Source organism: Planococcus citri, chromosome 5, assembly GCF_950023065.1.
Source record: "Planococcus citri chromosome 5, ihPlaCitr1.1, whole genome shotgun sequence".
Classification (NCBI taxonomy): Eukaryota; Metazoa; Arthropoda; class Insecta; order Hemiptera; family Pseudococcidae; genus Planococcus; species Planococcus citri.
Window position 1 is genome coordinate 6,441,937 of NC_088681.1, and position 27,507 is coordinate 6,469,443.

General features: G+C 35.2%; 2 protein-coding genes across 5 annotated transcripts in view; both read right to left on the bottom strand.

Moving 5' to 3' along the window:
• Positions 1–206: 206 nt before the first annotated feature.
• Positions 207–24,967, bottom strand: LOC135849109 (zinc finger protein 134-like). 4 transcript variants are annotated; one of them, XM_065369356.1, is made up of 9 exons: positions 24,756–24,967; positions 24,551–24,679; positions 24,364–24,465; positions 24,061–24,275; positions 23,671–23,808; positions 23,445–23,576; positions 23,223–23,351; positions 22,758–22,987; positions 207–4,456 (listed from the first exon to the last, which is right to left on the bottom strand). In XM_065369356.1, exons 1-9 carry the CDS (start codon positions 24,791–24,793, stop codon positions 3,683–3,685), a joined length of 1,887 nt encoding a protein of 628 aa, XP_065225428.1. In that variant the 5' UTR covers positions 24,794–24,967; the 3' UTR covers positions 207–3,682. The 4 variants fall into 4 exon arrangements, with proteins under 4 accessions (XP_065225428.1, XP_065225426.1, XP_065225430.1 ...); XM_065369354.1 differs by having other exon boundaries at positions 209–4,456; positions 24,551–24,962; XM_065369358.1 differs by lacking the exon at positions 207–4,456 and adding an exon at positions 14,365–15,058 and having other exon boundaries at positions 24,551–24,943.
• The window catches only part of LOC135849104 (zinc finger protein 34-like), a 183,474-nt gene continuing 162,977 nt past the window's right edge, over positions 7,011–27,507 (bottom strand). Inside the window, exon 10 of the mRNA XM_065369337.1 lies at positions 7,011–7,676. Within this exon, the coding sequence (XP_065225409.1) occupies positions 7,071–7,676 (606 nt within the window). The 3' untranslated portion in view covers positions 7,011–7,070. The remainder of the gene's footprint in view (positions 7,677–27,507) is intronic.

The window sequence follows — 27,507 nt, forward strand, 5'->3', positions numbered from 1 at the left end:
GTTTTGAATGTTTGTCAGTTAGAAATAGTCACAAGGAGTGCATTTTTTATTGGTTTGTACCAAATGGAAAAATTTTTTTAAATTGATCACTTTTCAGAAAAATGAATTTGCATATAAGTATACTTGATGAAATTTTAGTTTTTTGAGAAAAACTCAAAAACTAAGCACTCTAGCAAAAAACTAACGTCATTAAGTCGATTAAAAATTTAATTCTCTACACATCTGTTGTCTTGAAATTTTTTTTGGACGCTTCCTTTCGCCTCCACATCAACTTTAATGAAAGGTTATAAGTTATAACTCAAAATGTTTTCCAAACATTGAAAATTTCCTCTTTAAGATTTTATTTTTCAAAGTGTTCTTATGCTAAATGAAGGTAGGATACCAGATCTTTAAAATGAGGTGCTATTCATTCCTCACAATTAAATATAGGTAAGTTGATAAAAATAATGAATCAATTTTTTAAAAAAAAGAAAACAAGGCCATGCACTACAAAGTTTTTTTGTCAAAAAGAGATATTTTGTCAACAGAAATAAACTTTCAAAAAATATTAAAATGATACCAAAAAACGAAGTAGGTATGGTAAAAATTGCTGTTTATAGAAGTAATGTTTTGTGGACTTTGTTGGCCGATCCCTCTTCCTCATTTGACCTCAGGGACGAAAGGAAAGAGACCCAAGGGGTGACAGTTTGCCACTTCTGGTCCCGCGAAAGTAGGAGAAACTTGGGAAATTGTGAGAAATTCAAAAAAAATGGGAAAATACAAAAATTCCAACAACATTTTAGTTTTTACAATCATGTATTTAATTATTGCACATTTGCCGACAAAATTGCCGATCTATCCTCAAAATTCTCATTTTTTCCCAAGCTTTTGCCCTCCCTTCGCTTAGGCTAATTTGGTTCTCTTCTACTGAATTACAAATTTCACTCAAATTTTTTTGAAAGAGGCGATCCCACGCACAACCAGCTAACAGCTATGTACAGTGCCATTGTGAAACAAAATAAACTTCAACAAAAACAGTTGGAAGAACAGCAGAGGCAAATCAACCACTTACGGGAAGTAGTAGCTCACTATCAAGCTAAGTTGAAAGAGGATGAAAAGCATCTCAGCGAACAAGCATCATTAACAGATGAGTCAGAGGAAAATCATAGCAATATGACAATAGACAGCATTAAATCTATCCTGTCAAAAGAAACGCACAGTGAAAAACTCAAAAAGAAACGTATTCCACCTATTTACATTAGTGGAATTGAAAATATTACTGAATTTACTGCAATGTTGGAAAGCATGGAAGAGTGTGAAACCCCTATAATGCAAACCCTCTCTAATGGAGATGTTAAAACTGCATGCTCAAATGAGCAAAGCTTTAGAGCAGTGTATAGGGCACTGGAGGCTATAAGGAAGAATCCTAGTCACAAAATGTATGGAATTGGGCACCATACATATCAGTTGAAACAAGATAAACCCTATCAGGTAGTTATAAGAGGGCTACACCCCTCCACTTCACCCGAGGATATCAAATTAGAATTGATTAAAACCGGACATGATGCCATCAATGTCACCAATGTAATTATCAAAAAAACAGAGGTGAAAAAGGATGTATCTGGAGAAATTGCGAGTAAGAAATCATATAAGGTGGCATTACCACTCTTTTATGTACATATATCTTAGCCCAAAAGAAAACAACAAGACCATTTATGAAATGGGGTTCTTGTTGCACACTAAAGTGAAGGTAGAACCTCCAGCAAAAAAGAGGGAGCTACCTCGATGTAAAAACTGCCAGCAGGTTGGTCATACCAAAACATACTGTGCAAGGAAACCCAAATGCATTAAGTGTGGATTCGGGCCATGCGCAGGTGTGGCGCACTAGTGTGCTTCTACTGATAAGAAGCAGCAAGCAGTATACCGCTTGAATTTTAACATTGCTTCTTATGGAACATTATCGTTTCTGTTCGATTTTTAATAAAATGCTGAAGAATATTAGTTTTTCAGCCAATTTGAGTAGAAGTTTTGTATTCCTAGTGAAATTTACTACCAGCATATGTAAGTACTTACTTCTTTGCTTTGTTTGTTATGTGATGCATAATCGTTAATTATCGCTCGTGATTTGTGATATTATTAGACTTTTATCACCATTTTTTCATCACATTTATGATCAAAGAAACATTCAGAGCCCATTAAATTACAATTACAATACGTCATTTTAAAGGTAATTTCACGAGGAAAACAAAAATTCAGATGATTTTCTTCCAAAAATCAACACTTTTGAAGATTTTATCGAAAAATGTATGAAAACTAAGCTCCTTCCATAAGAGACAATGTTAAATTTTCAGCATCTATACCGCTTGTTGTAGTTCTCATCATTTCCACTACGTGGTGACTCTTGTCATGCATGGTCCGAATTAGACCATGAAACAAAGCAATGTAGGAAGAAGAAAGAAGACCCAGCCAAGTGTGCCAATTGTGATGGTGATCATAAAACCAACTGGAGAGGGTGTCCAGTATATCAAGCAAAAATTGCTGCTATATCTAAACCAAAGATGACAGTAATTGATTGTGTCAAGCAAAGGACCACTCAAAGCCAGGAGCAGATAACAACTTAGAAACCTGAACAAGCCAAAATTGTCAAAAGAAACCTTCCAAAGAATAACACGGATGAATCGGATGAACCAGAGGAACTAGAAGAGCAAGCAGGCGAGCTTAAAAGACATTTGGGAACTGCTTAAAAGATGGATAAAAGAATTTCTCAAGTTGAAAACTCACAAAACAAGATCAAAGCAAAGAAACATCCATCAGTTAAAACCTCACAACTTAGTCATAGATAATTTGTTAAGGAGGTTATCACTTTTAGTGTTTTGCATAATGACGAAATAAAGATCACTTTGAAGTATTCAAACATATCCAAAACAATTACAATGTTCTCAACGAAGTAGTAAAAGCTCCAACCAGCATCCAACGTAACCTACTGCACAGCTTTCCACCTACACAAACGAATGTACCTACCCCCCTCCCTAAATCCTAAGCACTACGCGTAACTTTTAAGCTCTCAACGAATATTATGTAATAATTTATCAGTCTGTTCTCATGCCTTGAAGATGGTACGTGTCGTACCGAAACGGCCGTCGCAGTTCTCATAATAAATATAGTGTTTTTATAGTAAAAGTGATCTTTATTTCGTCATTAGTCATAGATATTATAAAAAATAAATAGAGTACTCTCACCGGAGAGATACATCGTAAAATAGCAGAGTATACTCTCACTGCAGAGAACCCTGCACATGTCATGTAACTAACTTGTTTAAAGTCAGAAATATTACTTATTTAAGGTCTCCTTAAGATTGTAATAAAACTTGTTAAATATATATTATTATATATATAAAAAAAAGAAAACCTCAGTAGATCATTTGTCAAAATTTGTACAAAATATAAATAATATAATTGTAATTGAACTGATAATGTTCTGCCATGAATACTGCTCATCTCGTAATAAAATCGTAGTCATTCATAAATATTTTATTGTCAGGCGCCATCTGACTTGGAACTTCATCATTTTTTGTTGTTCATTCATCTTTTATGAACAAAAAAATGGTTGTCGTGATGATGCCCTTTTTCGTCATGCAAAAAATATTTCCCCAAACTTTTGCCACACATTTGGCAAGAAAATGGTTTCACGCCGAAATGTATTCTCAGGTGTGTAATGAGAGACACTTAGTAGGATAACTTTTTCCACATTCAGCGCACTCAAAACAAGCTTCATCCACGTGCACCCATTTATCAGCATGCGTCCCAAGGTGCCGAATCAGATGGATTTTCTGAGTAAAACTTTTGCTACACGTTTGGCAAAAAAACGGTTTCACACCAGAATGTATTCTCAGGTGTGTAGCGAGATGATGTTTATAGGAAAACTTTTTTCCGCAAACAGCGCACTCAAAACCACCTCCTTCCTCATGCACGCGTTCGTGCTTCCGTTTATAATAATTATGCTTGAATTGTTGTTTGCAATGGCGGCATTTGAAGGGTTTGTCTTCACTATGCGACCGTTGGTGCCTGCTAAGATGATGTTTTAGAGAAAAACTTTTGCCACACGTTTGACAAGAAAATGGTTTCACCCCGGAATGTACTCTCATGTGTGTAGTGAGATAACAATTATGAAGAAACTTTTTTCCGCATTCATCGCACTCAAAGCAAGCTCCTTCCACATGTATGCGTTCGTGCGCCACTTTATGGTGATAGTGCTTGAATCGTGCATCACAAGTGCGGCATTTGAAGGGTTTCTCTTCACTATGTTTCAATCCATGTCTAAGAAGGTGGTATTTATAAGCAAACTGTTTGTCACAGACTTGGCAATGGAATGGTTTCGTGTGTTGATGCTGGTGTCTTGTCCAATCACGTTTGCAGGAAAATGTTGTACCACAAATATCGCAGGGAAAGGGGGATAGATTCCGCAACCGTGCCGCTACCTACAGGAAAACAAGATCATATTGCAAATGATAAGTTCTTTTCTTTTGAATAATTGTGTTGCCAACATAGTCATGGTGTATAAATATCAAAATGAAGCATAACTATACCTGTTACGGAAAAAAAAGTTCATTTCATCAAAAAATAAATTATTGTACGCGGTGGCGCAATATTGGCCCTTTTTGTACCTACAAGTACTTCTGTATATACCGATAATACCATTTAGGTACAGAAGTTAAATGATCAATGGTGTAGGCCGAGTTATTCGGTAGTACATACCTACCGAAACTACCAGAGAAACAGACTACCAACCTGTCATACTATTATCATGGATTTTTACCAAAAATGAACGCAAAAAGTGTCTAAATTCTTAGAAGAAATGGACCAAGATTGATATAACTGGCTAATTAGTTCCTCTGCTAGTTTTTCAAAATCTCCAGTAGTTGTTTTCAGGGGTTTTCCTTCGGAGGAAAAAACTAGGAACCTGAAAGTGAAATCCACACCACGATGAATATTATATAGCACCTATTTAACTTGTTTTGAGAAAAATGGCCAGTTCCAAAATATAGCATTTGAGATTCTGGGTTGATCTAAGCCAACCTCACTAAAATCCAAGACCATCTTATAGTTCTTCATATCGCACCTCAGGAGTGATAAGGTGACATCTCAAAAAAAATTGATTTTGATGTTTTTGCATTTTTGGGGCTTGTATGACCCCCCTAAACCAAAAATAACACTTTGAGTTGGGTACATTATCTAGATCATGTAAAAAACCCAAATGGCCTAACTCGAAATCTCAACAACATTGCAAGTTGTTTGGAGTTATAAGGTGACATCTCAAAAAACTCCACATTTTTTGAGCAAATTTCGTACATACGAAGTGTTAACAAACAGTTTTGATTGTTTTGAATGTTTGTCAGTTAGAAATAGTCACAAGGAGTGCATTTTTTATTGGTTTGTACCAAATGGAAAAATTTTTTTAAATTGATCACTTTTCAGAAAAATGAATTTGCACATATCATGAAATTTTAGTTTTTTGAGAAAAACTCAAAAACTAAGCACTCTAGAAAAAAACTAACGACATTATGTCGATTGGAAATTTAATTCTCTACAACTTTGTTAATACGAAAATTTTTTTGGACGCTTCCTTTCGCCTCCACATCAATTTTAATGAAAGGTTCTAACTCAAAATGTTTTCCAAACATTGAAATATTTCCTCTTTAAGATTTTATTTTTCAAAGTGTTCTTATGCTAAATGAAGGTAGAATACCAGATCTTTAAAATGAGGTGCTATTCCTCACAATTAATTATAAGTTGATAAAAATAATGAATCAAGTTTTTAAAAAAAAGAGAATCACTCTCCTGTAAAATTTCACTTTTTTGAGATGTCACCTTATTACTCCCGAGGTGCGATATGCCAATAGGAATAGAAGTAGGTATCCCCAGTTGCCATCACAGATTCCCTGGGACAACTTCTTTCTTAAAAGGGACATCTTAAACAACATGTTAAAGTAAACTTGCCAAAAAAAAGTTGGCCTCACTAACAAAATGACAACCACTGTGATTGACAGATTGACAGGTCAGCCCAGATCGCAGATGTTGTTCGAAAAAACGTTATAATCACGTTTTCACGATTTCAACGAAGTAAAATCTCAGAATTTGGCTCAAAAAAGTTGAACTATGGAAGTTACAGGAAAAATCAATGAAAAATTATCGGACACTACCTAATGTGTGTCAAATGTAAATTCCCCAAGTTATTTGAAAAAATATGCATAAACGCCTTTGGTAGAGGTGTCCAAAGTAGGGGGCTCCAAAAAGAGGGTTCAAAATTACAAATGGAACGAATCGCAGGTCTCTGGTTTTTCAGGGGTTCAAAAAATGCGATAAAATCTGTCCAATTAACTTTGTCACGAATTGTGCAGAGTGAATTTCAAATTTCCAACTTCACACGCAGAAATTTCAAGGAAATTTTCAAATCTTGAAAATCTACTGGAGGCTTCAGAATTGCTTAAAAACGGTTTGAAACCATTTCCAATCGATTTGTCGGATAGAGAATAAGGAATATCCCAAATTTCAGCTTTCAAGGTCAATTTGGTAACTTTTTTTTTCATTTTTGGCTAAAACTTGATTCTCAAGAAATTCATCGAAAATCGATAAACAAAATTAGCGCTTGAAATTTTGGCTGGTGATAAATTTTTCCATACTCTTACTATTTAGCTTTGTCCAGGGAGGAACAAAAATTGCCCAAAAAATAAGTAGAAAGCTCGAGGAAAATTTGGGTGAAATTGGCATTTTGCCCCTGTAATCTTTGAAAACTTGACTGATTCGTCCAGAAAATCGCAAAAATTCGAAAAAAAACGAATTGACTATCAAATAGAGAGATTCTGTAATTCACTCTGATTTGATTTTGGTAATTTCATTATTCGATTGACATTGAAAAAGGAAAAAAACGCCAAACAAAAACCAATCTCTAAGAATAAACCGAATTTAAGAAATCGGTCAAGTATCAAGTCAAGTTCTTTTTAAAATAATAAAATAAAATAAAAAAAAAACAAAAAGAAGAAAAAACAGATTTGATTCAAAACATAAGATACTTAGGTAGTCAATTATTGAAATTTAAGTACATTTAGATAATATATGCTTGGCTAGGTGGTACTTATCGCGGACTTTTTTGCCGCACTGGGCACACTCAAAACGATGGCACTCCACATGGGCTCTTTCGTGCCTTGCCCAATTGCGATTATGCTTGAATTGTTGGTTGCATATGCGGCATTTGAAGGGTTTCTCTTCAGTATGCGTTCGTTGGTGCTGAGTAAGATGATGTTTGTGAGTAAAACTTTTGCTACACGTATGACAAGAAAACGGTTTCACACCGGAATGTACTCTCAAATGATCACTGAGAGAATGTTTATAGGCAAACTTTTTTCCGCAAATGGTGCACTCAAAACAAGCTCCTTTCAAATGCACCCGTTCGTGCCTCTCTTTAGTGTCATTGCGGTCGAATCGTGCATCACAAGTGCTGCATTGGTAGCGTTTCTTTTCACCATGTGTCAATCCATGTGCAATTAAAGTTTTTTTATGAGCAAACTGTTTGTTACAGACTTGGCACTGAAACGGCTTCGAATGTTCTTGCTGATGTGTTGACCAATCACGTTGACAGGAAACCATTGCACCACAAATATCGCAACAGTAGGGGAATGAATCCTGCGTCTGTACCTTTACCTACAGGATAAAAGATCACATCGCAAATGTCACATCTTCTTCTGAATAGGTAATTGTATTGCCAACAAGTCATGCAATATAAATACAAAAATGAAACCCATAAAAAGTTTCATGTTTAATATTATGCCCCCCGAAAAGTAGGCACAAAGAAGAACCAATTTCAAAAAAATTGTGGATTTTTCGCTTTAGCCACTACTCGACTTGTTTTGAGAAAATTAGTCCCCTTCTAAAATGTAGCATTTGAAATTCTGCGTCGATCGAAGCACGCCCCACTAAAATTCAAGGCCAATTACAGTTCGTCATATCGCACCTTGGGAGTGATAAGGTTACATCTCAAAAAAGTGAAATTTTACAGGAGAGTGATTTTCTTTTTTTAAAAAACTTGATGCATCATTTTTATCAACTTATAATTAATTGTGAGGAATGAATAGCACCTCATTTTAAAGATCTGGTATCCTACCTTCATTTAGCATAAGAACATTTTGAAAAATAAAATCTTAAAGAGGAAGTATTTCAATGTTTGGAAAACATTTTGAGTTATAACCTTTCATTAAAATTGATCTGGAGGCAAAAGGAAGCGTCCAAAAAAAATTTCTTGTAAACGAAGTTGTAGAGAATTAAATTTCCAATCGACTTAATGTCGTTAGTTTTTTTCTAGAGTGCTTAGTTTTTGAGTTTTTCTCAAAAAACTAAAATTTCATTAAGTATATATGCAAATTCATTTTTCTGAAAGGTGATCAATTTAAATTTTTTTTTTCCATTTGGTACAAACCAATAAAAAATGCACTCATTGTGACTATTTCTAATTGACAAACATTCAAAACAATCAGAACTGTTTGTTAACACTTTGTATGTACGAAATTTGCTCAAAAAAGGTCTAGTTTTTTGAGATGTTACCCTTATAACTCCAAACAACTTGCAATGTTGTTGGGATTTCGAGTTGAGTCATTTGCGTTTTTTACAAGATCTAGATAATGTACCCAACCCAAAGTGTTATTTTTGGTTGAGGGGGGGGGGGGGTCATACAAACCCCAAAAATGCAAAAACGTCAAAATCAATTTTTTTTTTTAGATGTAACCTTATTACTCCCGAGGTGCGATATGCATCCCCCCTCCCTCGCCAAATCCACAGTGCAACTTTTTTCTTAAAGGGGACATCTCAAGCAACATTTTAAATAAAAGCAAACTTGCCAAAAAAAAAAGTTGGTTCTACTAACGAAATGACCGGCATTTGAATGAATTTCTGTATAAATTAAATTTCAAGTTTCGAAAATCTACTGGAGCTGCAATAATATTTCAAATAGTTTCTGAAGGCTCCAAGATGACCCAAATACATCAGCAGTCGACGCAATAGCGGGTTTAAGTTTGGAGTGCAGCGCAAATTTCGAATTTCCAACTTCATTTGATGAAATTTTGTTTGAATTTCCAGTTATAAAAATCTACTGCTAGCTCGAGAACTGCTCAAAACTGTTTCAAACTCTTTCCAATCGATTTGACAGCTCGAAAAATAGAGAATATCCCAAATTTCAGCTTTTTAGATCGGTTTTGTAAATTTTGTAATATTTCGGTTTTTTCCCTCATTTTTGGCTTAAATTTGATTGCCCCTCACTCCTACGATCCATTGAAACAATTTTTTATTGAAGGGGACATCCTAAGAAATAATAACAAAAAAAAAAAAAAGTTGGCCCTAATACTAACAAAACTGCAACCATTTTGATCAACAGGTCTACCGAAATCGCAGATATTGCTTTCCAACATAAGATTCACACAAAATTCTATAAACTGGACAGAGTTAATACTATCAAGAGCATGCAAAAATTCATCAACCGACGAAATAAGTGCTGAAGTGAATTTTTGAAAATCAAATTTTAGCTAAAAATGAGGCAAAAATCAAAATTCAACCAAAATGAACCAGAACGCTGAAATTTGGAATAGGTACCTATAGCCCGTTTTGAGCAGTTCTGGAGCCTGCAGAAAATTTCATTGGGGTAATGTACCAGGGAACACCACATAATTCACTGTGAAACGCAATAACTTTTTCACCAACATTTTTTTGGAAGCTCCTGATTAACAATTCGAAACTATTGCTTATCGATTCCAGACTTCGAAAACACTATTTGAGGCTTTTAAATCTCAATTTCATCAAATTTTGAGTTTTTCATAAAAAAGTGGGTCAAATTTGAATTTTTGAAAGTTCAATAAAGTCAAAAAATGAAACTAATTTGTGCTGGTGGTAAATGTTCTGAAGCAATGTGTACCTATTTCCATTTTTTGATGCTTTACTTCGTGGTATAGCTGAAAAAAGTAGTAAAAAATGCAAAAAAATTGGTGTTCTGTAGTACATTAGGTCACTTTGTTCCAAGGTACAAGACCCCATGAAAATTTGGAAAAAAAATTATTTTGAAAAAAATTGATGTTTTCAAGCTTATCCAAGAACGCTAATTGGTAGCTGGTATAATGTACTAACTTGCAACAGTGAAACAATTTTGAAATATTTCAATCTCTTATTGTCAGTAGGTTTAACAAAACCATTAAAATAATTACTTTTACATGCATAAAATACATTTTATCAATTTTTGTCACAAAGATGGCCACTCACTACTTCACACGTGTGTTACACGTCAAATCGCCGCTAGGAGCGCTATGCGCTTCGCACCAGCAAAGTGTTCCCTGGTACATTATGGTCGGGGTACAACAGTCTCCCCTACATTTTGCCACTGAACACTTGTCCTTCAGTTTGTATGGTAAAAATACACAATGGTGTTTTATGTTACCTAAATTCAAATTCTTTATTTGAGATACATGCGGCAGCATTGCTGCCATCGTATCAAGTTAAGCATGTAAGTACATAGAATACAAATTTCAGCTTTAAAATATAGGGTAAAAAACTTGATTAAAACATAAAAGATGAAGATTTAAAATTATGGGTACATAAAATCTACTCCAGGTTATTTCAAAAAATTTGAACTCTTATTGATCCGGGGAGCTGAGATATTCTTCCAGGGTATAATAAGCCCTAGTTATCAGCCATTCTTTCAGGACATTTTTGAATTTTTTTGCAGTTGGCTGGTTTTTTACACTCCCTGGAATCCGATTATATACTTTTGCAGCAGATGATACAGTGCTACTCTGGAGAAGTTTTGTGCGGTGGTGGGGAGTTCTGAGGTTACCTCGTGATCTGGATGTCCAGAATATATTGTGATATTGTAGTGAGAATTTTATTATCAACAAAGGTGGGTCTGCATGTTTGTCTTAGAGGTAGTTTATAAATTGTTCTTATCGCACGTTTTTGTAGTGTGAGTATTTGCTTGACATAAGATGCATTACCACCCCAAAAAACTACCCCATAGGCCATTGTGGAGTGGAATAGTCCAAAATATGCAAGTCTGAGAGTTTTTTGATTTGTGATTTGGCATAGCTGAAAGAGTAAAAAGTTTATAGATGACAAACGACTGGTTAATTTAGTGATGTATACATCCCATTTTAAATTGCATCGAACATCAACCCCTAAGAACTTTGCAGCACGAGAGACATTAGGTAGAGTTGAGAGAGTTTCTGCTACCAGGTCTGCCTCCTTGGGGGTTACATTGAAAGGCACTGTTACTGTTTTTTCCAAGTTTAAGCTCATGTAATTTGCATTAAACCAGCAGATTAAGTTTTTGAGAACATGATCTGTTTTTTTAAGCAGTGTGTCCCAGCTACCACCTTTTAAAAACATAGTTGTATCATCTGCAAACTGGGTTAGAAGTGCATTAATGTAAGATGACAAATCGTTAACATAGAGAATAAATAATAAAGGTCCAAGTATGGAACCTTGGGGGACTCCTTTGTCTATTATTTTCTCTTCAGAAAAGGTGTAAGTCTCGCCATTTTGGATTTTGACTATTTGTACCCTATTTTCAAGGAAGGATTTCAGCCAACTGTGGATTGGACCCATTATTCCATATTTTTCCAACTTTCCCAGTAGAATTCTGTGGTTCATGGTATCAAAAGCTTTTGATAAATCACAGAATATTGCCAATGAATTTTCACCCTCTTAGCCAGCTTGGAGAATTTTGTTCAATAAATTAAATATTGCTTTGGTAGTGTTTTTTCCACAACGGAAGCCAAATTGTGTTTCACTTAGAATGCTGTTAGCTGAAGCTTCCTTTATAGTGATGATAAGCTGGCAATAGAAAATTTCTACAGAAAATCGTGGAATTTTTTCAAACTCAATTTTAAGCACTTTTGAACCTCTAAACTTGTAAAATAATAACATTTCTTATAAATTCTGATGATTATTCACTTTACTAAAAAGTTTTGAATCTTCATCTCATTCATCACTTTTCTATGGAAAAGTTGAAAAATTTTGACTTTTCCATAGAAAATTGATAAAATTCCACAGCCAGTATAAATGCTTCCATTTGAATGTACACATTTGTCTTTTCTGTAGAAAAATTCCACGGCCACTATAAAGGAAGCTTGATAGGAATCGTATCAGTTGATTATACAACAGATGGCCAAAAATCTTTGAGAATACTGGTGTTACAGAGATGGGCCTATAGTTGTTTAAATTTGATTTTTCTCCTTTTTTATGTACAGGGGTTACAATACTTGATTTCAAGCTTTCTGGAAATTTTCCCTGATCTATGGAGTCATTAAAAAGTTCAGCAAGTATATGTGACCCGCTCTGACAAAATCGACCATTTGGACAAAATTTCAAAAAATGTTTTTTTCTCAAAAATCTGATCTTTCAACCCATAAAACTCATTTTAAACGTCATTATTCTGGACACTTTTTTTGTCGAAATGGTCGATTTTGTCAGAGCGGGTCACATATGAGATATGTAGCGATCAGCTTGTTTGATAAGACCTACATCTAAACCATAACTATCCCTGGAGTTGAAATTTTCGAGACCTTGTATGACATTAGAGACTTCAGCTGCAGTAGCTGGTAACACAAATATTGAGGAATCATTAGCTACAATAAGGGATAATGGGTCCAATGTTTGAGAAGAATTAACTACGTTATTCGCAACAGTTGCAAAATGTTGGCTGAATAACCTAGCCATATCAGCTGAGTTGGTATATTTGGTATCTTGGAATGTAATATGATCAATGGTTTGCTGGTGCTTTTTTTTTCAAATTCCTTCGATTAATGAAGTTATCAAAATCTCATCAGAGTTAATTAAAGAACCTATCAACTCCATAGTCGATTTATTTTTTTGAATGTTCGCGCCTTTCACGAAATTTTTAAAACTGGGCAAAGTTAGATCGAAGGAACTGGCGTGAAAAAATTTGTTACCAACCGAAATTCCAAGTAAAAAGTTTGTTTTTATAATTTTTGGTAAAATTCTGAAAATCAAGCCAAAAATGATAAAAAAAAAATCAAAATTTTACCAAATTGGCCTGGAAAGCTGAAATTTTGGATATATCCTATTTCTGTCCTGCCAAATTGATAAAAAGAACTGTTTCCCAACCATTTTGATCAGTTCTTGAACCTACGGTAAACTTCCACAAAATTTCATCAAATGAAGTTGAAAATCTAAAAATCTATTCTGTAAACTAATTTCAATACGCCATGAAGTCCGCTGCAGCAAGTGGATTTTAAGTCATTTTGAAGCCTCCGGCGACCTTTTCGAAATTCTTGTAGCCTCCATCAGCCGTATTTGAAACTTGAATTTTCCACATCATTTCATCAAGAAGTGCTGTCTCCTAGAGCCTCCAGAACATTTTTGAAACTTCAAATTTCTAGAAAATTTCATCAAATGGAGTTAAATTGCCGAAATTCTTCCTGAACATTGAGTTCAATACGCTATGAAGTCGACTGCAGGTGGTTTCAAGTAGTTTTGAAGCTTCCAGGTACTTTTTGGACCTTTGTGGCCGATAAAGTTACCCGTTATTTTTTTCAAAATCAACATATTCCAGTCTGAAACATTGTATTTTTGTCCATCACTTTCGAACTTCTTTGAAAATTTGAAAAAATTGCTCTTCCACCTCGGTTAGAGGTACATAGAAAATTGAAATTCAGTTTTTACCCTATTAATTTTGACAATGATGAGAGCTTGTGGAACTTTCCAGTTTAAAAAAATTTTCTGCAGGCTCCAGAACTGCTCAAAACGGGCTATATTTAGCGTTCTGGTTCATTTTGGTTGAATTTTGATTTTTGCCTCATTTTTAGCTAAAATTTGATTTTCAAAAATTCACTTCAGCACTTATTTCGTCGGTTGATGAATTTTTGCATGCTCTTGATAGTATTAACTCTGTCCAGTTTATAGAATTTTGTGTGAATCTTATGTTGGAAAGCAATATCTGCGATTTCGGTAGACCTGTTGATCAAAATGGTTGCAGTTTTGTTAGTATTAGGGCCAACTTTTTTTTTTTTTTGTTATTATTTCTTAGGATGTCCCCTTCAATAAAAAAATTGTTTCAATGGATCGCAGGAGTGAGGGGCAATCAAATTTAAGCCAAAAATGAGGGGAAAAAATCGAAATATTACAAAATTTACAAAACCGATCTAAAAAGCTGAAATTTGGGATATTCTCTATTTTTCGAGCTGTCAAATCGATTGGAAAGAGTTTGAAACGGTTTTGAGCAGTTCTCGAGCTAGCAGTAGATTTTTATCATACCAAATGTCAAAGCTTTATCATAATTTGCCGCTTACTTACAGTTTGCCACTGAACTAAAACTGAATTTAAGAAATCGGTCAAGTATCGAGTCAAGTTTTTACTTTTTTTCACATTGAAAAACAAAACAAAACAAAGAAATACAAATTAGATAGATACTCAATTATTTATATTTATGTACATTTAGATGATAAGTGATTGGCTAGGTCGCGCTTATCGCGGTATTTGTTGCCGCAATGGGCGCACTCAAAACGAGGGCCCTCTACATGGAAACGTTCATGCTGCGCCCTATTGCTTTTACACTTGAATTGTCGGCTGCATATGCTGCATTTAAAGGGCTTCTCTTCAGTATGCGTCCGTTGGTGATCAGTAAGATGATCTGTTCGAGTAAAACGTTTGTAACACGTTTGGCAAGAAAACGGTTTTACGCCGGAATGTATTCTCTGGTGTCTAATGAGACTACCTTTATAGGAAAACTGTGTTCCGCAATCAGGGCACTCAAAACAAGCTCCTTTCGCATGCACACGTTCGTGCTCCAATCTATTGCGATTGTACTTGAATGGTGCGTCACAAACGCGGCATTTGTAGTCTTTCTTTTCATTATGTGTCAATCCGTGTGCAAATAAATATCTTTTAGCAGTAAACTGTTTGTCACAGACTTGGCAGTGAAACGGCTTCGTATGTTCATGGTGATGTCTTGTCCAGTCATGTTTATAGGAAAACTTCGTACTACAAATATCGCAGCAGTAAGGCAATGAGTCCTGCATCTGTTCCTCTTCCTACAAGAAAAAAAGATCATATCGCAAATGAAACGTTCTTTTCTTCTAAATAATTGAGTTTCCAACTAGTTATGCTCCATAAACACAAAAATAAAACATACACTGAGTGCCCATTAATACCGAGTACTCCCAAAAAAGTTTCATGTTTAATTTAGTTTGGTAACACGGTCACTACTTCACTAGTGAATAACCATCGATATGAATAACAGTAGTAATTGCTCACTATTGGTTGTTGGATTAGGGTGATGATAATGCATATATTTCACGTTGCCAACATGTAAGTATTTTTGACAAAAAGAAAAAGATGACCCTGCAGACCATGGAATATCTATCCTACTTTTAAGAGGGAAACACATAATTATCCTACACACTCGAAAAAATGTTCATTTCATCAAAAAGTAAGTTGTGTGGTGGCGCCATATTGGCTCTTTTTCTACCTATTTTTGTATTTATCTATTATCTACATCATCTTAAGAAACATTTTAAAGAAAACTTGCCAAAAAAAACAAATTTTGTAACACTAACAAAATGACGGCCATTTTGATCCACAGGTCGACCAAAATCGCAAAATTCTAATTTCCAAATTCCAAAATAAGATTCCCACAAAATTTGTGGAACTAGACAAAGCTCCAGAATTATGGGATGATGATTACGATGACATTTTGTACCTCTACCAAGAACAGGAAGATGTATTCATTCAATGCTTCGCGGATGATACATTTCTAATGGTCTTTGCCGATACAGTCCAATTCCTACTACAGAGAGTTCAACAAGTCACACAAAACGCTCGAGAATGGTTGGATTCACGAGGGTTGATACTCAGTGTTGGGAAAACACAATGTATGGTAGTGGATTCAAGAAGCAACCTTCAAAAACAGATTGACCAATTATCCGATCACCTAGTTATTGACAATGAAGAGGTTCCAATAACAGGAAACATCAAATACCTTGGTGTAATAATAAACAGCACGCTCACATGGGAGGATCATATCAATTACACCATTGAACGATCAACAAGGTATCTCCCTCTGATGGAAACTATTTGCCGAAATCTATACGGATACTCCTCATGGGCCAGGAGAATCATGTACTACTGTACTGTAGTCACAACACTGTTGTATTGTTCAAGCCTGTTTTACCAGGAACTACGTGACACACAACATATCAGATCACTGCAAAAAATAAGAAGAAGAATTGCTACCAACATTGGCAGGTTGTATTGCACAACTGGAGTTGAATCTGCTGGTGTGATATCAGGATTCCCTCCTATAGATCTTATAATAATCAAATGCAGCATTCTGTGGCTTATCAAAAAGCAGCTACCAGTACCAGATTACTATGGATACCCGCACCAAGTTGAGTTTGAGGGCAACAGCTTAGAACTTAGAACAAGTTACAGAGCTCACTCCCTGAATATCTGGCAAGCCTGCTGGAGATCTTACCAACATGGGAATTGGACCAAGAGGCTCATTCCATCAGTACACAGGCTTCTCCCAATAGAGGAACTGGACTTCTGGCTTGAACAAGCTGTGACAGGCCATGGCTGCTTTCGCAAATATCTACATACCATGAAGAAATGTAACTCCCCAACATGCTCCTGCGGCAAGGCACCAGAGAGCGTTGACCACGTAATACTTGCTTGTCACCGTAGTCAGGCAGCAAGACCATCAAACATCACGCCAACGAATCTACCAGATGTTCATGACCCCATTCATCAAAAGTACCTAGGACAAACAGTGAGGGAACTGTGGGCAGCCGAACAAGCTCGACAAATAAAACCTCCTCAATGCCGACTTTGAAAGGAGGCACTGGAAGCATAATCCTCCAGCAAGCCTCATTGGTCCCAGACAGGGGTGCCATGACAGGGAATGGCTCAAATTCAGTTGTCGTAGTGAAGCAAATATACTTATAAGCCTAAGGCATAGTGCATTGGCTTAAACACATTACAAGTAGACAACCAACAAACCCCCTCCCAAAAAAAAAAAGAAAAAAAAGATAGCAAGAGCATTGAAAAATTCATCATCAGCCAAAATTTCAAGTGTTAAATCAAAGGTTTTTTCTTCGATTTTTGGTGAATTTTTAAAAATCAAATTCGAGCCAAAAATGAGAAAAAAATTTCACCTACCTAATTGAGTTGGAAAGTTCAAAGGGATATGTACATCCCATTTTCGACCTATGTAATCGGTTGAAAACGGTTTCAAACCGTGTTGAGCAGTTCTGGAGCCTCCAGCAGATTTTTGAAACTTGAAAGGGTTGATATTCCCGGGTAAAATACAAGGTGAAACGCCCATGAGCTCGGATTTTTGAAATTTTGATGAAACATTGTTGGGTGCCTTTGAAAAAAAACGCTTTCTTTGTGGAAAATAATCATATACTCAACAAGTTTTGAATAAAAATTTCTGAATTCACTCAAAATATATGGAGGAGACATGAGTGTATCAACGTGAAGTTTTTCAAAATTTTTCGGCCTCTCAGGAGAAGAGATATTGACAAAAGAAAATTTGAAACCGCTGTATCTTCAAGCCTATAATTCGCGGTGCACAATTTTTTTTATTCTTTGGAATATATATCCGCATGAGTATACCATGATTGGTACTTTTTTTTAAATTTTTTCTCCAGGTAGGTAATCTTCAAAAACTTGAAAAACATTCAAAAAAAGTGTTTTTTGTGTCACGGTACCGCCAAAAAAAGCGATACTGCCAGTGATATAATTCTGAAATTTTGCATGCGGGCCGGCGGGCCTCTAAAAACAATAGAAAGCCAACCAACTTCTTGAAACTCCAATTTTGGGGCCATAGGCACCCCCTCCCCCTCAATTTAGGGGCAAAAGAAGATTGACAATATAGATATCGTTATCATATGAATTGTACTCGCTGAACACGAATTTCAAGTTGAATTTGCAGTTGGACCCTCCTGAGAGTCACATTAGGGGAGGGGTTACCCTAAAATTTGGGTGACTTGGTGTTTTGAAAATATTTTCTTCGCAAATGTTTCGCATAAATATCTAGTCTAGATATTATAATGACGAGAAAATATTGAAAAATATCATATCTGAAACTGAAGAAATATTTTGGAACGCAGTGGTAAGGTACCATATTTTAAAGTTCAAAAAAATCGAGAAAAATCACCAAAAATTTAGGAAATTTTTTTGTTTCCTTGATGTTAAAATTCAAAAAATATCAAATTCAAAATTTTTTCTGTTTTCAGAAATTAATATTAATGGCCAAAACTTGGCATATTCGGTATGTTGGCTAACTAATGTCAAATGTAAAATATTTCATGCTCCTTCAATCGAACTCTGGACTTTTCAATAAAAAAAAAAAAATCGCGAAGTCTGCAGAAATTCAAAACAATAAATCGACTATACAGTTGAGAGTTTCTTTAATTCACTCTGATTTTGATTCAATACTCGTATAACTTCATTAATCGAAGGAATTTGAAAAATATTTCAATTTTACACATTTAAATAAGCTCTTAACTATTGATATTCAAGTACATTTCGATGATATGTGCTTGGCTAGGGCGCTCTTACGGCGGAATTTGTGGCCGCAATGGGCACACTCAAAACGAGGGCCCTCCACATGGAAACGTTCGTGTTTTGTTTTCTCCCCTTGGTGACGGAATTTTTGGTTGCATATGCGGCATTTGAAGGGTTTCTCTTTTGAATGCGTCCGTTGGTGCTGAGTAAGATTGCCTTTGTCGGCAAATCTTTTGCCGCACGTTTGACAAGAAAACGGTTTCTCACCGGAATGTACTCTTCGGTGTCTGGTGAGAGAATTTTCATAGGAAAACTTTTTTCCGCAATCAGCGCACTCGAAATAAGCTCCTTTATGATGCGTGAGTTCGTGCCTCACTTTATGGCGATTGTGCTTGTACCGTGCGTCACAATAGCGGCATTTGTAGCATTTCTCTTCACTATGCATCCGTTGGTGCTGTCTAAGATGATCTTTTCGAGCAAAACTTTTGCTACACAATTGGCAAGAGAATGGCGAGGAATGTAGTCTCAGGTGTGTATAGAGAGACTCTCTATAAGAGTACTTTTTTCCGCAAATAGCGCACTCAAAAATATCTTCTTCCTTATGCAAGCGTTCATGCCTCAATTTATTGAAATTGTGCTTGAATTGTGCGTCACAAATTCGGCATTTGAAGGGTTTCTCTTCACCATGGGTCAATCCATCCCGCATCTGTATCTTTACCTACAGGAAAAAAAGATCATATCGAAAATGACACGTCCTTTTCTTTTGAATCATAAGCGTGTGCATCTATTTCATATCGCACCTTGGGAGCAATAAAGATATACAATATACATCTAAAGAATAATTGATTTTGACATTTTTGCATTTTTGGGGTTTGTATGACCCCCCTCCCTCTCAACCAAAAATAACACTTTGAGTTGGCTACATTATCTAGATCTTATAAAAATGCAAATGACTTAACTCAAAATCCCAACAACATTGCAAGTTGTTTTGAGTTATAAGGGTAAGTAAGTACATCTCAAAAAACTCCACATTTTTTGGGCAAATTTCATACATACAAAGTGTTAACAAACAGTTTTGATTGTTTTGAATGTTTGTCAGATGGAAATAGTCACAAGAGGTGCATTTTTTATTGGTTTGTACCAAATGGGATAATTTTTTTTAAATTGATCACTTTTCAGAAAAATGAATTTGCACATAATGAAATTTTAGTTTTTTGAGAAAAACTCAAAAACTAAGCACTCTAGAAAAAAACTAACGACAGTATGTCGATTGGAAATTTAATTCTCTACAACTTCATACAGATGAATTTTTTTTTGGACGCTTCCTTTCACCCCCAGATCAATTTTAATGAAAGGTTATAACTCAAAACGTTTTCCAAATATTGAAATATTTCCTCTTCAAGTTTTATTTTTCAAAGCGTTCTTATGCTGAATGAAGGTACGATATCAGAACTTTAAAAATAAGGTGCTATTCATTCCTCTCAATTAATTATAACTTGATGAAAATAATGAATCAAGTTTTAAAAAAAAACGAAAATCGCTCTCCTGTAAAATATAACTTTTTTGAGAGGTACAGAACCTTATTACTCCCAAGGTGGGATATAGTGCGGTTATAAAATATTTTGTGTGAGTCCAGACATGTTGGGAAGCAAAATCTGCTATTTCAGCAACTTTTGTTCTTTGCAGTGTTGCAAGAGTGGAGTAAGAGTAGGAGTAAGGAGTGCAAGGAGTGAGATTTTTAGAGGAGTATATGCTTGGAGTAAGAGCAATCTATGCTGTAATGTGGAGCCACACTCCTATGATGGAGTGCTCCCACTGTTTCAAAAAGGAGTAGGAGTGGAGTTGGAGTGTTGCCAAATCAAAACTCCTTACTCAGGGTGTCCACTCATTTCTGGAAATGATTTTCCCTGATTTATCAGGTTTTCCAGACCAATTTTTCCATTTTTCCAGACCATTTTTTAAAACTTTCTATGCTTACCCCACACTTAAATTGAAGATGATGGGGGCGGGGGTGATTTCATTTCATAAGCCTTTCTTCGAACTGGATAGGCCTACATCTTTGGATATAAAAAACAGTTTAACTTCGATTAATAACTTTTTAAATTAAAAATAAATAAATAAATAAAACATGCATCAATTTTGGCCAATTGATACAATATTCATAAGACTTATGAAAATTTTTCTTCTGTTTTTTGGATTTTTGGAGGCCTGAAAATGTGAAATTTGTTTTTTTTCAAAACGACTTTTGAAAATTTTCATTTTGAGATGCCTAAAAACGAGGTTTTTTAAAAGCAAAGAGTTTATTCTTTGGTTTCTTAAATTTTAATATTGGAATGATGTTTTTTTGAAAGAAGTTACTTTTGAAAAAAAAGAGAACAGGCTCGAGCGAAAGCTTCTGAAAATTTGCATTTTGAGAGGCATAAAAACGAGGTTTTTTCGTGTAAGGACAAGTAGTTTTTTTGGCTTTTAAAATTTTAGAATTTGAATGATATTTTTTTTGGAGGAAGTTGATTTTGACAAAAAAAAATAGAACAGGCCGAAGCAAGGACGAAAGCTCTTGTAAATTTAAAGCGGAATTAAGCTAAAAATCCCCTTATTTTGCCCCTATTTTCGGTTTTTTCCATCTTAAAAGGAGTGGGGATGACCTAGGAATCTAAAATTTGGATATGTTAATCACAGATAGGGTACTGTCCGATGGTATGATTTTGGACCCTTTTCATCCATTTGGGGTCATGTTATGCCCCTCCAAAAAAATGGCCTTTCTGTAATTTTCAACTTTGACCCTCCCCACTCTGGAGGTCAACTCTAGCTCTCAAAAGAATCTCATTCCCCAAGTTTGACTTCATTTTATCAATTAGAACAGGTTACAAGTCCCAAATCATAAAATGTAAAATTATTGAAATCAGATCACTTTGAGGGGTCGTAGCGCCACCGCCTTGAGGCTAGGGAGTTGGTCGATAGCTCATTTGATAGGTATTGGGGAGGAGATGAAATGATCACTGAGCTCATTTTACTCAAAATTCAATATTTCAGGAGTTATTGATGAAAAACTAATTTTGGGGGGCTTTGATCCACTGAGGCGGGGACTTTTAGTATGTTGTTCAGCACACCACCCTAGACAATATTCACCAAAAAAACCTTTGTTTGTAATTATGTTTGGGTCAAATTGCATATTGACTGCGCTAATAAATAATCAATCACTCAATATCTGTAGAGTCAAAATTCCTGAAAAATAAGGCAAATGACGAAAAATTATAGGAGTAAGGAGTGGAGTAGGAGTGGAGTAAGAGTGTTGACAGTTCCTTTGGAGTGAGTAAATTTCAAAACTAAGAGTGGAGAGTGGAGTTTGGAGTAGGTATGATGAAAATTCTTGGAGTAAAAAAAACTCCTTTGGAGTGCTGAAACCAGCACTCTTGCATCACAGTTTTTTTTTTTTTGCAATTTTGCAATTTTGCATTAAATTGTTCCTTAGGATGTCCCCTTCAAGAAAACTGTTGTTCCAATGGATCAGTCGGGGGGGGGGGGGTTGCAATTTTTTAATTTTTTGCTATGTATAGGGTTCTACTAAGCAGCTGAAAATTAGAGTCGTCTATTCTCCAATAAATTGGTGGCGTTTCTCAATGTTTTTTTCTCAATGTTTCGCAAGAATAAGTACAGATACCTACCACTGCTGAAACATCGAAATAATTATACCTACCTAATTATCGACTTATCACATTCAAAATTTGTTGGTTTCCACTTTTCAGAAATTATATACAAGCAATAATGGCCAAAAATTGGCATCACTGCGTTCCGAAATATCAACTTTGGTAGCTTGAAAATTGATATTCGGTGTTTTGGCTTAACTACGAATGTGAAAAATTTTCAAATCACGAATTCACTCGAAAATATGAGATTTGTAACTTCCATTATTACAATCACCCATTACAACCCTAAAAGTGGCGGAATCTTATAAATAATACATAAGTAATCTATTTTTACACTTTTAAAACTGGGCCATTCTTCTTTTAAAAAAAGGTTGGTAGGAACTAGAGCGAAAAAAATCGTGGAAACGTCCATTTTTTCGAGGATCCATATCTTTCCACCAAGAGCACCTCCAGTGCTAAAATTTTTTCCGAGCAACTTTCAACTTCAAATACACGTCTTTTTAAATTTTGATCGAAATCCTCTGACAATTTTTTTTCCACCATCTACCCTAATAAAGTATATTGACGTACTAACCGTGTTGGAAACATTGCTGGATTTTCGCGTTGGCTTTTTTACGCTTGGGAGAGGGTTTTTCTGTTTTGCAGACGGAGTAATCCGACCTTGACCGGAGTTTTCTTGATTTTTTGAGCATCCTGCTCGCGCCTCTGCTTTATTACGACTCTCATGCGACTTTTCTGAGGAAGGAATGGTAGAATTTGGAGATTGACTATCTTCGTCAGAATATTCCGGTTTCGGAAGTGTTACTGAAAAATAAAAATTGGAATTAAAACGGAGGTAGGTAACTAAATGGTAAGTATATTTTTGAAGAAATAAAAAAATAATTTATGTTTTATAGAATTCTGTTTACCTCTCAATTTAAAAATATTTGTATTCTTATACTCAGCAGGTGAGTAGTCAAATTCAAAAAATAAAAAAGGTACCGAAAAATTAAATTTAAAAAAAATGAAATCACCTGATGTACTCTTACTTCACACTCACCTTCTTCAAAATGTTGCTCAAGTGGATCCTCTGAACTGCAAAATTCGCTATTCGAATTTTCTAAAGAAAACGTAGTCAAACGGTGAAGATTATTTCCAGTTACAATTCTGGAAGTTTCTGCGTTCACAACTGAAAAAAAAATACACGTGTAAGCCCAACAGCGTGTTTCTTCTCATGACAGACAGCATAATAATCCTAAAATACGTATGATTTCTTACTCACCTCTCATGGGAACTTGTTTAAGGTTCGCCTTCGCATAATGAAGAAGGTCGATAGATATTTCTCGGGGAGAAATAGTCGAATCTACGAAGTGAATATCTTCGGCAACCTTTTCGGCAGCTTCATCGAGCATAACTGAAAATCCAGAAATACTTTTAGTTGGCAATTTTGCTTTAAAATATCCCGTAGGATGTCCCCACATTTTCCACAAACTAACATAATTACTGACCTTCTTCGGTAAATGGTTCTGATTTTACTTCTAACTTAATCTGAGGGTTGTTGATCGATATTTCTACGGAAGGCATACTCGAATCTGTAGTGTAAACATCGTCGGCCTTAACGTGTTCGGCAGATTGTAGGAGCTCATCTGAAAAACATAGTTTACAGTTGTTTACTTTTTCCAATCCCAACAATTAATTAATTATTATGTAAGTAAATAAAAAAATTTTAAAAAATAAAAACTTCAGGATTATCAGATTATGTTGAACACTACAAAAGTTGAGTATGAAAATGTTAGAAAACTACATGAACTCCATAAATTGCTAGTTTTTTGAACAAAACTTATTAAGTAGTGATATGTTCTGAATTAATATTAAATATCTATGTACATTGCAGTGACCTTTTACAGAACGTTGATCAGTTCGTGCCTCCCTTTTCACTTTCAGATCTAACGTTGGAACACATGTCGGCATCAATACTCTACGTTGCATCGAGATCTGGTAGTCTTCGGGTTTAAAATGCCCATCACAAAGGCGAAAATGTGGTTTTATTTCATCTAAATTTATATCACAAAACTTCGCCCACTGCTGTCGAATATCAGCATCGATCGGGAAACTAGAATTTAGAAATTGAAGCTAATTAGAATGACGAATCAATAGTTACATGTGCACTGTAGATAAGTAAGCAACTATTGTTTACTTACCTAAAAAATTCGTAGGCTGAGACATGTCCACATGCGACGCATAGGTCTTCATTTTTCGTAAATGGCTCTTCAGTATTGCTTTGAATTTCGTAAGGCTCGTTGCTATTAAAATAAAAGATGTATTGTTTCAACAACAAATTAGAGAAAAATGTAGAAAGGCGATGGTTTTTTAAACGAGTTGACTTACTTTTCTTGATCAGACGGATAATCATCATTTTCGAACTTACACAAGATATTATTTTGGAACTGGTTTGAGGTAACAATATGATCACTGGAAGTTCCAAGCATGCTCTGCTCGAAGTTCTCTTCAGAAAAACTATCAAATAAATCCATATTGTTGACACGTGTGTTAGTAACATTATTTAAGGAGGTTTCATCACAAATGTCATTACTTTGTCGCGACATTTCTTTCTAAATTACGATACACCATTCATCGGATTCTTCGTTTAAAAAGTACCAGTTGCATGAAAAATACTAAACTTTGAAGTTAGCTGGGTTAGTTTAGTTTTTAGTTTATGGACAAAAATTTATCATCATTATCAATAAAAAATTGTTATCACCAGTCCATTGTTGTTGTTATGAAAATTACGTTTTTAGCGTGTTACAGTTGGCAACATTGCAATAGATGTGTTACGGTTACGGTTACAGTTACGGCTTTCCACAAGAAATGGCTGCGGCCCAATAGAGAAAAACAAAATCAAAATGAAAAGAAAAACCGAAAAACGAAAAACGTGAAAACACTGAAAACATGAACTGAAAAAAAATTTAATTAAAAAATAAAAATCTATTAAAATATTGAAAAGAAACTTGTTAGTTGAGAGCAGTGATGCATGGAAACTTACCGCGGTAACTTACCCGAGAACTTACCGGTAAGTTACTGGTAAGTTACCATGACATAAATTACCATAAGTTACCGTGGTAATTTATAAATTTTCAACAGAAATGTTGACATGGGTAATTTTTGATGTTTGCATGTACTGCTGTAGCTGTCTAGATACAACAAATTACAATTTGTACTCTCTAAATTTAAAAGAGTCAAATTTTACTGTATAGCACTCAACAGTGGGGTATGACAACATTCTGGCTTCTTAAAAACTATAGTTTTTGACTGGATTTTCATTTTTCAGTAAATAATTTTCTGATCTGATCAGTCAAATCAAAATTCAAAAGTGAATTATTTACTGAACTGATCAGTCAAAAATGAATTATTATTTATTTAGGTAGGTACTGTGTTGATCAGTCAAAAACTACTGTGATCAGCATGGTCAGCAGTAAAAATTTTAAATAACTGACTTTTGCAGTACTTTTTCACTGTTTATTTCAGTGATGACATTGACATTTTGGATTTTGCCTTCTTAACAGTGTTTGACTGTTTCAAATTTAGAGAGTAGGTACATACCTACTTCTTGTGAGATGACCTATAAATGATAAATTGTAAAATCAAAAAAAAAAAAAAATGAATCGTGAGGTAAAATAAAGCTATAAATTTTAATTTTGTTGCACCTCTTGATACAAAGCACACTATTACTTGACTACTTCAATACCTAGATAGGTACCTATTACAAATCTTCAAAAGTGTTCGTTTTTTTTTTGTTTGATTTGAATGCTTTTATAGTTTGAACTTGAACTTGAGAAATGATTGGTGTTGAGATTGAGAAAACTTTTTTTTTTGCCTTAATTGGCTTAATTTCATTCTTGCAACTGGTTAATGCAGTTCTCTTCTCAGTTCTCTTTTTGTAATAGAAAATGCTGTTGCACTCTGACTCTGATTGGGAATTTTTTGGTAATTGAAAGCAAGGAACAGCAATTTTTGCATTGCCCAAGCCCAAACCCCAAAGGCGCATAAATGGGACATCTACACAAGTCCCTACCCATTTCTGTCAGTTGTTGGATGTTATGGATGATTTCAAGGTAACCTTCATCTCAATTCTGATGTTCAGAACCATTTCAGTGAAAATTTATAAGTTACTTAAATTACCGGTAACTTACCGGTAAGTTACTGGTAAGTTACCCAATTATAAATTACCGGTAACTAACCATCACTGGTTGAGAGACTGAGAGTTGAGAACTTGAAATCAAAAATAAAATGCTTTCACTTTCAAAGTGTGGGAGAGATTTTTAGGTTTATGTAAAGCAGCTTCATCGATATTACACTAAATGGATACCCAGCAAGTCCATTTACCCCGCGTCAATGAACAACGACGAAGCTTATGGGCTTATTTGGTTATTGATGCGACTTTTTTCTGCGCATGGTATCTGATTGGTTAATTTTGATTTTGAATTCAAATTTGGTGGCCGCGTAGATCTGCGTAAATTTGAAGTTGATCGCCTCTTCCCCCTTGCAAAACGTTTCGATGGGCATCACTTGCGCCGAACGGATGCGCCTCAATAACCTCACCTTTCCCCTGTGAACTTCTTGAGCACTGCATTTCCCACCCGCCTCTCTATACGCTGTGTATCCATTTAGTGTAATATCGATGAGCAGCTTATAGAGCGGGAAAATAACGTGAACAAGCAGGGGCAATTTTTTGCATACAACCCCTGAAAGCCCCTCTGTGCCCCAAAATGGGGGTCAAAATTTTGAAAAATCGTGAAAAATCGAGTGATATATCGAATGGTACGTTTTCCAAGTCGCGCTGAGCACGAATATGGCCTTGTTTTTTGGGCCCAACCCCGCACAGCTCCCAACTGCCCCAAAAAAGGTCAAAATTTTGAAAAAATGTGAAAAGTCGAGTAACATATTGAATGGTATGTTTTCGAAATCGCTGAGTACGAATATGAATTTATTTTTTGCATACAACCCCTCAAAGCCCCTCTATGCCCCAAAATGAGGGTCTGAAGTTGGTAATAATCATTCATTGAAACTTTGATGTGGAGAGAACTGAGAAGGAGAGAGGGATTCCAACCAGCAGGAAAATTTTTGAACAAAACTACGTGAACTAAAACTAAAGAGCATGCAAAAATACCCAACAGCAAAATTTCAATTCTAGGCATTTCAAGTCCATTTTTTGATTTTTGGTAAACTTTTTAAACCGTTGCAAAAAAATTATTTAAAAAAAATTAAAATTTCTCGTAACTAAGCAGACGTCTTAGAGTTATTTTGAGCACTTCTAGAGTCTCGTGCAGATTTCTAAAAGTTGAAAT

Bases quoted from the DNA above. Each gene is read 5' to 3' on its own strand.
- LOC135849109 (XM_065369354.1), bottom strand. From the start codon at position 24,768: ATGTCGCGACAAAGTAATGACATTTGTGATGAAACCTCCTTAAATAAT. The intron at 23,352-23,444 runs GTGAGTAAGAAA...TTTTTTTTTCAG, and splicing joins TAAACAAGTTCCCATGAGAG to TTGTGAACGCAGAAACTTCC. The intron at 22,988-23,222 runs GTGAGTGTGAAG...TTTATTTTTCAG, and splicing joins TGAGCAACATTTTGAAGAAG to TAACACTTCCGAAACCGGAA.